Source organism: Coregonus clupeaformis, chromosome 6 (genome assembly GCF_020615455.1).
Source record: "Coregonus clupeaformis isolate EN_2021a chromosome 6, ASM2061545v1, whole genome shotgun sequence".
NCBI classification, from domain to species: domain Eukaryota; kingdom Metazoa; phylum Chordata; class Actinopteri; order Salmoniformes; family Salmonidae; genus Coregonus; species Coregonus clupeaformis.
In genome coordinates, this window is record NC_059197.1 from 48,647,128 (window position 1) to 48,661,420 (window position 14,293).

Below are 14,293 nucleotides of genomic sequence, written 5' to 3' on the forward strand. Positions count from 1 at the left end.
ATGGCACAGCGGCCGGGTGCCAGGGTTTCCTACTCCAGGTTGAACTCTACCTAGCAACCATTCACCCGGCGCCCTCGGGATACGAGAGCGTGTCCGCCCTCATCTCCTGTCTGTCCGGCAAGGCGCTGGAGTGGGCCAACGCCGAGTGGGGTGGGATAGATGCCGCTACGGTCAGCTATGCGGAGTTCACCCGCCGCTTCCGGGCAGTATTCGATCATCCACCAGAGGGTAAAGCGGCGGGTGAGCGTCTATTCCACCTTAGACAGGGGAGGAGGAGCGCGCAGGAGTTTGCGCTGGACTTCCGGCCGACCCCTATGGAGCTCGGGGGTGCTGGTGCTAGGGAGACCAGGAGGGAGACCAGGAGGGAGGCCGTCCCCTGCACCAACTGTGGCCGCAGAGGACACACTGCTGGTCGGTGCTGGGGAGGGTCTCCTAGGAATCGATGCAGTGGATGACGCACTGATGGGTCATTCCAGGTGAGTAGGCACCCAACTCACCCAGAGCTCTCTGTTGATCATATGTGTATTAAAGTGGTGTTTCCCGAGGTTTCTCCTCACTCCCAGCATAAGGCGCTAGTAGATTCAGGCGCAGCTGGGAATTTTATCGTTCGCCAGTTCACCTATAAGTTAGGGATTCCTTTCGTACCTGTTGATGTGCCCTTCCCTATTCATGCCCTAGATAGCCGCCCTTTGGGGTCAGGATTGATTAGGGAGGTCACGGTGCCTCTCCGGATGAAAACGCAGGAGGGACATGAGGAGATATTACGTTTGTATTTGATTGATTCTCCTGCGTTTGCCGTGGTGTTGGGGCTTCCCTGGTTAACATCTCATGACCCCAACATTTCATGGCAGCAGAGAGCTCTCAAGGGATGGTCTGATCAGTGTACTGGGCGGTGTGTAGGCGTTTCCGTAGGGGCAACGATGGTGGAAAGCCCGAACCAAGTTCCCACCTTGCACATTCCACCTGAGTATGCCAATTTGGCACTTGCCTTCAGTAAGAAGAAGGCGACTTAATTACCACCTCATCGACAGGGGGATTGTGCGATAGACCTCCAAGTAGGCGCTGCACTTCCACGTAGTCACGTGTATCCTCTGTCTCAGGAGGAGACGGCCACTATGTACACCTACGTCACCGAATCTCTGAGACAGGTTTACATACGGCCGTCCACTTCCCCTGCGTCCTCAAGTTTCTTTTTTGTGAAGAAGAAGGATGGGGGTTTACCGTCCTCTCCCTCTGATTGCTAGTATGACGGAGTCATTACACGGGGCGCGATTCTTCACAAAATTGGATCTCAGGAGCGCGTACAACCTGGTGCGCATTAGGGAGGGAAATGAGTGGAAGACAGCATTCAGTACCACCTCGGGTCACTATGAGTACCTCGTCATGCCATACGGTTTAATGAATGCTCCTTCAGTCTTCCAATCATTTGTGGACAAGATTTTCCGGGACTTGCATGGACAGGGTGTTGTGGTATATATTGATGACATTCTAATATACTCCGCTACACGAGCCGAGCATGTGTCCCTGGTGCGTCGAGTGCTTGGTAGACTGTTGGAGCATGACCTGTATGCGAAGGCGGAGAAATGTCTGTTCTTCCAGGAGTCCATCTCCTTCCTGGGACATCGGTTGTCCGCGTCAGGGGTAGAGATGGAGATTGACCGCGTTTCTGCCGTGCATAATTGGCAGACTCCCACCACGGTAAAGGAGGTGCAGCGCTTCTTGGGTTTTGCCAATTACTACCGGAGGTTTATCCGGGGCTTTGGACAGGTAGCAGCTCCCATTACCTCTCTGCTAAGGGGGGGGGTCCGGTGCGCCTGCAGTGGTCAGCTGAGGCGGGCAGGGCGTTTAAACGTCTGAAGGACCTGTTTACCTCGGCTCCGGTGCTGGCGCATCCGGATCCCTCTTTGGCATTCCAGGTGGAGGTGGACGCTTCCGAGGCTGGGATCGGCGCTGTGCTGTCTCAGCGCTCGGGTACGCCACCTAAACTCCGCCCCTGTGCTTTCTATTCTAAGAAGCTCAGTCCGGCGGAGCGCAATTATGACGTGGGGGACAGGGAGCTGCTAGCTGTGGTTCAAGCCCTGAAGGTGTGGAGACATTGGCTTGAGGGGGCTAAACACCCTTTTCTCATTCTGACTGACCATCGTAACCTGGAGTACATCCGGGCAGCGAGGAGGCTGAATCCTCGCCAGGCAAGGTGGTCTATGTTTCTCTCCCGCTTTGTATTTAAGCTCACCTATATACCAGGGTCACAGAACGCTAAGGCAGACGCCCTGTCCCGACTATATGACACAGAGGAGTGGTCCATTGAACCCACTCCCATACTCCCGGAGTCTTGTCTGGTGGCACCGGTGGTGTGGGAGGTTGATGCGGAAATCGAGCGGGCGTTACGTTCCGATCCTACTCCTCCACAGTGTCCAGAGGGTCGGAGGTACGTGCCGCTCGAGGTTCGCGATCGTTTGATATACTGGGCTCACACGTCACCCTCCTCTGGTCATCCGGGTATTGGTCGGACAGTGCACTGCCTTAGTGGGAAGTACTGGTGGCCAACATTAGCGAAGGACGTTAGGGTTTATGTTTCCTCCTGCTCGGTGTGCGCCCAGTGTAAGGCACCTAGACACCTGCCCAGGGGGAAGTTAAAACCCCTACCCGTTCCACAACGGCAGTGGTCTCACCTATCGGTGGATTTTGTCACGGACCTTCCCCCCTCCCAGGGGAACACTACGATCTTGGTCGTTGTGGATCGGTTTTCTAAAGCCTGCCGTCTCATTCCCCTGCCAGGTCTCCCTACTGCCCTACAAACTGCTGAGGCCCTGTTTACACACGTCTTCCGGCACTATGGGGTGCCTGAGGATATAGTGTCTGATCGGGGTCCCCAGTTCACCTCTAGAGTCTGGAGGCGTTTATGGAACGTCTGGGGGTCTCGATTAGCCTTACCTCAGGTTTTCACCCCGAGAGTAATGGGCAGGTGGAGAGAGTGAACCAGGATGTGGGTAGGTTTCTGAGGTCGTATTGCCAGGACCGTCAAGAGGAGTGGTCGGGATATATTCCCTGGGCAGAGATAGCCCAAAACTCACTCCGCCATTCGTCCACTAACCTTACGCCTTTCCAGTGTGTGCTAGGTTATCAGCCGGTTCTGGCACCTTGGCATCAGAGCCAGACCGAAGCCCCTGCGGTGGACGAGTGGTTTCGGCGCTCGGAAGAAACTTGGAACGCTGCGCATGTCCATCTGCATCGGGCTATCAGGCGGCAAAAGGCGAGCGCCGATCGCCACCACAGTGAGGCTCCGGTGTATGCACCGGGAGATCGGGTCTGGCTCTCGACCCGAAACCTGCCCCTTCGCCTGCCCTGCCGGAAGCTGGGTCGGCGGTTTGTGGGGCCATTTAAAGTCCTGAGGAGACTGAACAAGGTATGCTATAGGTTACAACTGCCCATTAATTACCGCATTAACCCCTCGTGCCATGTGTCTCTCCTCAGGCCGGTGGTGGCTGGTCCACTCCAGGAGAGTGAGGTACGAGAGGCTCCTCTGCCCCCGTTGGACATCGAGGGGGCTCCGGCGTACTCAGTCCGTTCCATCTTGGATTCGAGGTGTCGGACGGGGGCCTGCAGTATCTCGTGGAGTGGGAGGGTGCGGTCCGGAGGAACGGTGCTGGGTCCCCAGGAGGGACATCCTAGATCCCTCCATGTTGAGGGACTTCCACCGGAGTCATCCGACTCGCCCTGCTCCGCGTCCTCCTGGCCGTCCCCGAGGCCGGGGTCGGCGCACGGCTGGAGCCGCGCGTCAAGGGGGGCGTACTGTCACGGAATCAGCTGAGGCTGCTCCTCCTCCTTGCTCGGGCAGGCTTCGGCGTTCGTCGTCCCCGGAGTACTAGCTGCCACCGATCTATGTTTCTGTGTTTGACTTGTTTTGTCTTGATTGTGTACACCTGTTTCCTATTATGTTGTATTGTATTCCCTATTTAACCCTCTGTCGTTCATTGTGTGTTGTGTGTGATTGTTCTCGTCATTTTCGGCAGTTGCTAGTGTGCGGGTATTCCCCTCCCTGTTTGGAGGTTGTTTTGTATTCTGGTTACTTTGTTAGTAAAGTATCGTTTCCAGTAGCTCGGTGTCCTGCGTTTGACTTCGCCTACCGCATTCACGTCGCAATCTGACACTCCCGCCACCCCTTCTCTCTGTCTGTGTGTGTGTGTGGTTGTGGAATGAGGGAGCGGAACCAAGCCCACATAAACGGGGGCAGCAGTGTTTTGGCAACTGTCTGACCCTGGGTGAAGAGGTCAGCCCCACTTCATTCCAGTGATACACAACTTGGGGTCAGCGGCCCTTCCTGCTGATGTCACATTAGCCATAGTTCATTTGATACAGAGAAACCCCTGAGGAGAGGACAGGACAGAACTGTATAGGAACACTGCTAATACATCATCATCTGTAGTCTGTATTGGCAACACTACACTAATACAACAACAATGCCCTGGTGGTTACAGTACAGTATGAAGGTCTATACTGTGTACTGGAATGGGATGGTTATGCATATTATAATGAGCGTGGGCTGTGTGCGTGTGTGTGTGTGTGTGTGTGTGTGTGTGCGTGCGTGAAAGCTGATGTGGAGAGACAGCTGGGACAAAGGCTGCCATGTGTAGAGGCAGTCTTCAGCCTGACGGACTGACACTATCTCTCACCAGCACAGACTTCCTGTCTGCCTGGGACGTTCTCCTCTCTACCCCCCACCACCCTGTTCATCCACAGTTCACCAGCACTGGGTCCTAAAAAAAAATGGTTACTTGCGGGTGGGTCCTTATGAATATAACCCAGCTCTCTCCACCACTGTCACTATGCTAGCTACTGCCTGTAGCACCACCATCCATCACATAGCACCACTCTCTCACCCATCATTGTGTAACTAAACATTGCAAATGTTGCTTCTCCTCAATCCCCACCATACATAATTCCACCTTCACACTTACTCTACAGTACCTTTCCACCCCTCTCTCTCTTTCCCTGTCTCTCTCTCCATCCCCTCTCATAGTTCATCCAGCAGACACTCTCTCATTCCACGTCTACATTCATGTCACTTAGGCCGTGCCGTAATTCAATCACCCTCCAACACGGTAACATGAACCATGCATGCCTTGCGTAGGCTGTGATGGCAGTGTGGGCGACAGGCAGGACTGTGGACTCTGATGTAAGGTAGGTTATACTGATATATAACCTCTGACACAACACAACCACAGGGAACAACAAACACACACACATCGTACGCATGCAGCACACACACACAAACATATATCTACCCCCCCAACCCACCAACACACCCACACACCCACACTTCCAAACAGCGGTGACCCGGATGACCCGGATGGGTGCGGGGGTCAGAACACACAGGGCATCTGTTCTGGTGGTCAGATAATTCATGTACCTCGGCATGGCAACGGACATAATTAGCTTTAAACAGGCTGCGACACAAACACACCGTCCTTCCTGTGGCCCTAATGCAATTAGGAAGAAGAAGCCACAGGCCGAGAGGCTTCTGGGAAGACCACTGCTGAGAAGGTCCAAGGCCCAAACTCAATTAGACTGAGCCACAGGCTGGTCAATGAGTTAGTCAGTTGGTATAATGAGAATGATGCCATGCCCTGGTCTCTGGGTGCCTGTCACTTACACCACACTGCTCTGCTCTGCTGGTCTCTGGGATTCCTCAGCATATAAAGGACATGAATAAGGTGCATCACCATGACAACAGGTGAGGTGGTGGGACTCTGGAAGTAGTTCCACAAACCTACTAAAAGAACACCATATTAGTACTGAACACACCTAACAACACAGTCATGGGAATACGTTGAAAGTTGTCACATTATTGATTATTTATGGCTGTGGAGACACATTTCAAGTGCTAACAGCTAGTGTGAGGGAGGGTGCAAAAAAACAAAAAAATATTAAATGCATAAGTCATAACGCTAAAAGGCATTAAATGTGCCTCATCAGTATTTGTCTTGTTTCTGCAGAGGCAGCATTTTTCTCTACAGAAGATTAGTAACATTTACAGCTCAGAGAGCTTCCTGAATCCTACTGTAATGTAAGGCACAGTAAACAACGTGCTGCTATTCTGTAAGGCTACAGGTCAAAATAACCGTCTGCATGTGTATGTGGATAGGGTCAAGTTTCAGCGTGTGTGTGTGTGTGTCAGTGTGGACGTGTGTGCGTGCGAGTGTGCGTGGGATCTTCTGCTCTCTGTTTCCATTATATATACACATCATCGAAGAAGGGTTTGAGTGAGAGTGCCAACTGCCAAGGCCGATTTTAAATTTCCATAGTGATTCCATAGCAGTGACTTTCCAATTCTCAAACATACACCCACCCAGACCAGTACTACCAAGCATACATACTGCTAACTAGGAGAGAGCAAATTGACTTCCTATTACAGTCATTACTATTTAGTACCAATGCACATTTATCAAAGCATTTATCAGAATGTATATACAGTAAAGATACAGCAGCAGTGTCTAAGGAGTGTCATTTCATTTTCCGGCCACAAATCAATCTGCTTTCCCAACCACTTCCCTGCATCTCTGCCAAATAAACGATGACTCATCAAGGACATCAATATCAAATTGGACAGGAGAAACTTGAGACCAACAATTATCTAATATTGTATCAGCCTTTCAGATAAGATCACTGAGAGAGAGACACGTGGGTGCGTCCCAAATGGCAGCCTATTATCTATGTAGTGCACTACTTTTGACCAGGGCCCAAGTGGTGCACTACATAGGGAATAGGGTGCTGATTTGGGACACACCCACAGTGAGTCCTGTTAGGGAGCATTGTGGCTTGGGAATAACAAGCTAAGGGGTAATGGTAATACGGTATCGGTTTGCAAAGTGAAGGTAAGACTTTCTATACCAGGGGCACAGAGCCATGTAGAGCCTTTTATCATCTCATAGACCTGCTACAAAATATGAACATTTTGACTTATCATCTGTGTGGGTGGAGTAAATCCTACCCCAAGACTGTTTAATGTCCCTCCCTCTTCTCAATGTCCCTCCCAAACACACACAGTTGCCCTCATAGCTTAGTCACACTCCTCTGTCCCTCCCTTCCTTCACAAACACAGGCTAAGCCCTCAGCGAAGGGCCTCTGAGTGAAGATGAGATACACAAGCTTGTTCCAAGACGCAATGAAAGACATGGAGATTAACAACAAAAACGCCTAAATCCCCCTGTGCCCTTTGCGGCAGGCAGAGCGGGCAGAGAGAGATAGAGAGTGGGCATGGCCACCGTGGGCGGTCCAGCTGGTCCAGAGTGTGTGTGTGTGTGTGTGTGTGTGTAGGGGGGGTTGCTCCCTAAACAGCAGGGCTAATGTAAAAACCACTCAGACCGTACGGCATGCTATCTCGCATGTTATCCTCGCTCTCCTCTTTACCATGCCTTATCTGCCCAGGCTAGACCCAGGCTAGATCCAGGCTAGACCCAGGCTAGATCCAGGCTAGACCCAGGCTAGACGTCTGCCCCAAGCTACCTAATCCCAAGGAGCAATTCGGACAAGAGCAAGTGTGCAGACAGCACTCACATCTCACCCTCTTCAAACACACACACACACACACACACATCACACACACACAAACACACACATCACACACACACACAAACACACACATCATAAACACACACACACACGCAGGAAACAACGTATGAAAAACGCTTCCCTTTTATCTCTCGTCTCAACATAAGAGACGTGTTGCATTTGCCAATCACTCAAACAGACAAAAACAGTCCCACTTTCCTCCTGTGGCTGCTTAACATGGCTTGGCTACATGGCTTTTGCTGGCGCTGCGTCTTGTTCTTCTGTGGTAGTGGTAAGATGACTAAGATTCATCCTTTTCTGCTATGAAAAAACCCCTAAACATTTAATGTCGCACACTCAGCACATAAACAAATGCTGGGTCTTTTGGCATATCAATAGAGACTCTAATCTGCTCCATATGGGAGCGGGGTCTAATACAGCTGCTAAGACTATAAGCTCTTGGAATAAGCTAGTAGACGCCCCGTCAGTTTTGACAGCTGCTGAAATGGCTATGGCCAGTAATAACCGAGGCTAATGCTATCGCTAACAAGACACAAGCTAGAGCTAGGCTATTGACCTGTGTTTTTTGGTAGATAGGGTCAGTGTAGAGAGGAGAACAGATGGAAAGTCACTACCATACTGTAACACATCAGCCTATCTACTTACTGTAGCCTAATGTAACCACACCCCCCAACCCCCCCCAGCCACAAACACTCACCTTAGCTCGATGGCCTCCCCCATCTCAGCGCTCGAACTCATCTCAGAGCAGTGAAAGCAGAAGAAGAGGCAGAGAGTAGTAGAAGAAGAAGTGGAGAGACGATGATGATGATGATGATGGGTGTTCAAAAATGAGAAAAAGAGAACATCCTGAGACTCGCAGTAGCAGCAGCAGAGGAGAATTAAACTAACAGAACATGTGATGAAAATCTGCTCGGGGATCGGAGAGAGAGAGAGTGAGTGAGAGAGAGAGAGAGAGAGAAGAGAGAGAGAGAACCACACCTCTTCTTAAGGGATTAACTTGGAGAGAAGGCGACCGACACATTCACACATCCACACAGCCCCCTGTCACTGTGTGTGTAATGTGTATGTGTGTCTCTAACACACAAACACACACACACACACACACACACACACACACACACACACTCCTGTCTGAATTGCCAGTGAGAGGGATGGTTTGGTTTCAGTCTCTCCTAAACCTGTCCGAGAGGGGAGCAGGGATTGGGAGGATGAAGAGGAGGGACAGAGAGACACAGAGAGATGGAGAGAATGAGAGAGGATGAGAGAGGAGAGAGGGGAGCGGAGAGGTGATTAGGCTAGCTTCTGCGGGCGGTGACACAGTTTCATCTGCGATGGCCAGTGAGGCTGGAGGCTGCAGGCAGGGGCCTGGGATGGATGGGGAGGGTTTTTCTGTGGCTGCAGCCTGCAGCCTGGAGCCTGCCTGGTCACACGTTCACCTCTGCCTGCAGCCTTGGAGCCACTCATTCACTAAGCGCTTCACTGCTCCAAACACAAAGACACCCAGACCCAAAGACAGAGACAAGCAACCACCACCTTTCTCTCTCTGTCACTCTCCCTCCCCCTCCCCCTCCCCGTCTCCCTCCCACTCTCTCTCTCTCTCTGCTCCTCTGTTGTTGGTATATCTACAGCTGGAGAAGAGAGAGATGAAGGGAGAGAAAGAGGGAGCGAGAGATAGCTAGACCTATAAAAATAGACAGTGCGTGAGAGGAGGACAAATAAAGAAAGATAGAGATGAGATGTCAGAATTACTAAGAGAGAGAGGAGAGAGAGATAGAGACAGATAGCTACATACAATGAGAGACAGACAGAAAGAAAGTGTGTCCATCTGTGTTGTGTCATATACAGAGATTAGCTTGTTAATTCACTGTGGGCAAAGTGTACAGCGGTGAGCTGAGCTCACCCATAAGCCTATTAATGCTATAGTTATGGGACACAATGACCTCACATGCTGAATGGGAACACATACTGCTCAGATTCCTCCTTACGTAACAAAAAATGGCTTCCAAAGAATTCAATCAACCAGTGTTTTAACCTCACAATCACACCCTAACCTAACCATTCCCATGGTAGCACTAGCTTGGCTATTCACCACTCACCAGAGCCCTGTTCTTGCTGTTGATTACACTGGGGCTAACCATATAATTAGAATCTATGGAGCTAACTAGAGTGCACACCTAAACGAATTGTAGAAATTCAACCAATAATGTAAACATTACGAAAACCAGCAAAACTGTTTGAAAACAAACTATGAGTAACCTTCCACTGTGGATTCCATTAAAAAAATAAAAATAAAAATAAAAGTTTTCCCCATAGAATTAGGAATGAGAATACAGGATCTTGATGGTTTTTCCAACTGTGTTGTTGTTCTTTTTCCCCATGGGATCATGGAGTAGAGCAGAGGAAGGCAAACCGGCGACCCGCGGGCCAAAACCGGCCCGTGAGTGATTTTTATTTTTACCCCAACAGAAACAGCCATGCAGCCTGGTGAGGTGTGGGGTGCTGGACCGTGAGCCCTAGGCACTGTGAGCATTGATTGCTCTGTGTTGTTAATTGAATCTGTCCCAATTTCTCGTGACCCAAATGAAGGCCCACCAGTAGAGATGGCTTGGTGTGTGTGTGTGTGTGTGTGTGTACATGTTTACCTACATTATCAAGACCACAATGTCCTGACAAGTCACCAGAATGTCCTGACAAGGTAGGAAAACAATACACATTGGAAGGCTTAGGTTTAGGGTTTGGGTGGGGTTAAAGTTAGTGTTAGGGTTAGGGTTAGGTTTAGGGTTAGGGGTTAGGGAAAATAGGATTTTGAATGGAAATACAGTGCATTCGGAAAGTATTCAGACACCTTCTCTTTTTCCACATTTTGTTACGTTACAGCCATACTGAGCAATCGGCGGAGAAGGGCCTTGGTCAGGGAGGTGACCAAGAACCCGATGGTCACTCTGACAGAGCTCCAGAGTTTCTCTGTGGAGATGGGAGAACCTTCCAGAAGGACAACCATCTCTGCAGCACTCCACCAATCAGGCCTTTATGGTAGAGTGGCCAGACGGAAGCCACTCCTCAGTAAAAGGCACATGACAGCCCCCTTGGAGTTTGCCAAAAGGCACCTAAAGGACTCTCATACCATGAGAAACAAGATTCTCTGGTCTGATAAAACCAAGATTGAACTCTTTGGCCTGAATGCCAAGTGTCACGTCTGGAGGAAACCTGGCACCATCCCTACAGTGAAGCATGGTGGTGGCAGCATGTGGGGATGTTTTTCAGCAGCAGGGACTGGGAGAGTCAGGATCGAGGGAAAGATGAATGGAGGAAAGTACAGAGAGATCCTTGATGAAAACCTGCTCCAGCGCGCTCAGCAACTCAGACTGGGTCGAAGGTTCATCTTCCAACAGTACAATGACCCTAAGCACAGCCAAGACAATGCAGGAGTGGCTTCGGGACAAGTCTCTGAATGTCCTTGAGTGGCCCAGCCAGAGCCTGGACTTGAGATCCATTTTAGAATAAGGCTGTAACGTAACAAAATGTGGAAAAAGTCAATGGGTCTGAATACTTTCTGAATGCACTGTACATTTTTACTCCCCAAAAAGTCCTAGAAATTCACGAAAACAAAGCTGTGTGTGTACTCTGATGTTCCACTATAGAGTGGCCTCAATGCTGTGTGTTTATGTGTGGTGGCACAACGTGTAAACTCAAATGTTTTACTGATGTTTAACTATGCTAGTGTAAGCACAGGACCTGCGGTGGTAGACATATTCTTTCATGTCCATGAACCAACATACACGCGCAAACAAGCGCACACATACGCACTCACGAACAGCCGAAACAATTATGATCAAATAGCCTGCCAGTACAACACAGGAGGCTGCTAAGGGGAGGACGGCTCATAATAATGGCCAGAACGGATCGAATGGAATATATTTGATACCATTCCACCTGATCCGCTCCATCCTTTATTATGAGCCCGTCCTCCCCAATTAAGTTTGCTGTACAAACGCTCGATACTAAATAATTTGTGCTTGTGAAAAAAACATTAGACTCACATGCACTACCATGCAAACCCACAATACACATCCCACAGGGCACAAAGTGGTTGAATCAACGTTGTTTTAACTTAATTTGTCAACATATTGTGACGTGGAATCTACGTGGGAAATGCATTGGATTTGAAAAAGGTCATCAACTGTTGTTTTGAGGGCGGAATTTCAACAATAGGATTATGTCATCATGGTAGCCAATTTTCAACATAGACTTTTTATAAAATATGTTGAATTTGTACCTTTGAAACAACCTCAGATCTTCAACGTTATATCCACTATCAGAAGAAAAAAAACAGTAGGCTGGGTAACATCGCCTACTGGAGAACTGATCTATATACAGCTAACAATTTGGTTTCCCATCCAGGGTGTTAACCAAGCCCAACCCTGCTTAGCTTCTGTATTTGTCGCTGACTATTACAAATGTGCTATCGTGAGAGTATTGAGAGTGCTCTTAATAACTAGATTCCCTGTTGTTATCAAAGTAATTCCAAAGGGTAGGTTTAACAGAGAAAATGAAATGTAACCATACTTTCTAAGTCATTTATCATCAATATTTAGGCCTATGTAGGATTTGATAAGTCATCAACAGCTATTGTTTCAATTTAACACAGACAATACATAAAGGCCTGGGGTTTCAAGCTTAGATTAATTTCAAATGTAATCTTCAAGTTGTTAACTAATATGTTGGAGTCACGTCTCCATCTCAACCAAAAATCTAAGTTAAAGAATAGGACTAAATCAAATCAAACTTTAAATGCACTTTAAATGAAGTGTGATTTGATTTAGTCCTATTCTTTAAGTTAGATTTTTGGTTGAGATGGAGACGTGAATCCAACATATCAATTATTAATTTGTAGACATGAAATTAAAGCCAGTGGCACTAAGTCAGTGGCACAAAAAATACATCTCCTTCAAATGTTGACATTTCGTTGCGTTGACAACCAAACACAATCAATATCACTTTTACAATACATTAAGTAGCCTATCTAGCATTACAAACGAATGTAACAGTATTTATTCAACCTTAAAATTAGTAACACATCCATGGCCACATTCTGAGATTATGTAACTATAAATGTCTTCAAACGTAATCATAGAACACGTGCATGTTCAAGATATCATGCAAAGGTCGCAGGTCTGTGGAGATCTTCACAATATTTCTATAATAATCTGCGCAGAATCTCGAACAGCATTGAGCACTTTTAATGTAATCTCAACTGCAATCCAGGTCATTTGTTTTTGCTATTAGATGAAGCACAGTGATAACACATTGTTGTTGTATAAATACAAAATATCTGACATTGCATTCCCATTTGTACTTTGCTGTGCTTTTAAATGGTTGAAAGCGAAGTTATAACACATTTAGTTGACAACTAAACCAGAAATCTGACATAGTTTTTCTATTGGAATTTGGTTGTGCTTTTAAATGGTTGAAAGCGAAGTTATAACACATTTAGATGACAACTAAACCAAAAATCTGACATAGTATCTCTATTAATAATATGCCATTTAGCAGACGCTTTTATCCAAAGCGACTTACAGTCATGTGTGCATACATTTTTACATATGGGTGGTCCCGGGGATCGAACCCACTACCCTGGCGTTACAAGCGCCATGCTCTACCAATTGAGCTACAGAGGACCACGAATTTGGTTGTGCTTTTAAATGGTTGAATTCGGAATTCAACAAACTTCTGGCTGTCTTTTTGAGTGAGTGAATAAAGGTTGAAATCTCATTGATCAATGTCTCAACCAAATATTACGCAAATTTCCACATTGAAATTACGTGGAGTGCCCAGTGGGATGTGTGTACACAGGCAACCCCCCGAGCACGTGCTAGCACAATATAGGTTACACATAAATACCACTGCAAATTCAATAACTTACATATTCTCACGGTAGGCAGCAACACAGTACCAAAATATAACACAATAAATCACTAAGCCTTGTACAAATTCAAGTCAGACTCACATTATCAGACAATATCTGAGTACAAGGTTTTCTGAAAGTGCTCATCACATCTCTCCATTCTCAAACTCTGTGTCAGTTATTTTCATTGAACAGACTCAGCTTGTTCTCTCTCTTTCCCTCTCTTTCCCTTTTTCTATCCATGTCAGCGATTCCTCATCTCTTCTCACAACTCTCTCCCCCTCCTTATATCATCCTCCTTTTCCTACTCTCCTTCCAAATTTTAGACAAACTTTGGTTCTTCTTCTATACACAGTCTATGAAAAAAATATAGCCCTGTGTTTTCTTTTTGTATTCAACTTTATTGCACACGATTCTTCCAACATTATGGCAAGCCCAAACAGACAAACTATTTCCATGGGTTTGGGATGGAAATTAGAAGCCTGCACCAACTGCTGCTGGATTATGTAATTTCCTGAAACATACCACAAGCCGCAGGCATTTCCCAAACCTCAACAGCAAGTGTGTGTGCACACAAAGTACTTCCATACTCAAATGCAGTATACTGCTAGGAGTATACGAACACAGTACACTAAAGATACACTGGGCCAGTTTGAGAGTAATTATGTATGCAGTTGACTTGTGTTGCTATGCTACTATGATTCAAATATTATGTGCATGGATGAGCTCCAGTGTAAGTGTGCTTTCAGCCAGGCTCATGTCAAGTGTGTGTATCAATTGTCTGGGAATGGTTTGATCCAAAATTCCTGTTCGCCA

At 47.7% G+C, this 14,293-nt stretch overlaps 1 protein-coding gene across 2 annotated transcripts in view; it reads right to left on the reverse strand.

The window, feature by feature from the left end:
* The window catches only part of LOC121567503 (numb-like protein), a 76,242-nt gene that overhangs the window by 43,363 nt on the left and 18,586 nt on the right, over positions 1-14,293 (reverse strand). Inside the window, exon 1 of one of the 2 annotated variants that reach the window (XM_041877593.2) lies at positions 8,270-8,570. The exons of the other annotated variant lie outside the window; for it this stretch is intronic. Coding sequence (XP_041733527.2) covers positions 8,270-8,310 — 41 coding nt within the window. The 5' untranslated portion in view covers positions 8,311-8,570. Of the gene's footprint in view, positions 1-8,269; positions 8,571-14,293 lie in introns of those variants that run through there. 2 annotated transcript variants of the gene reach the window in all.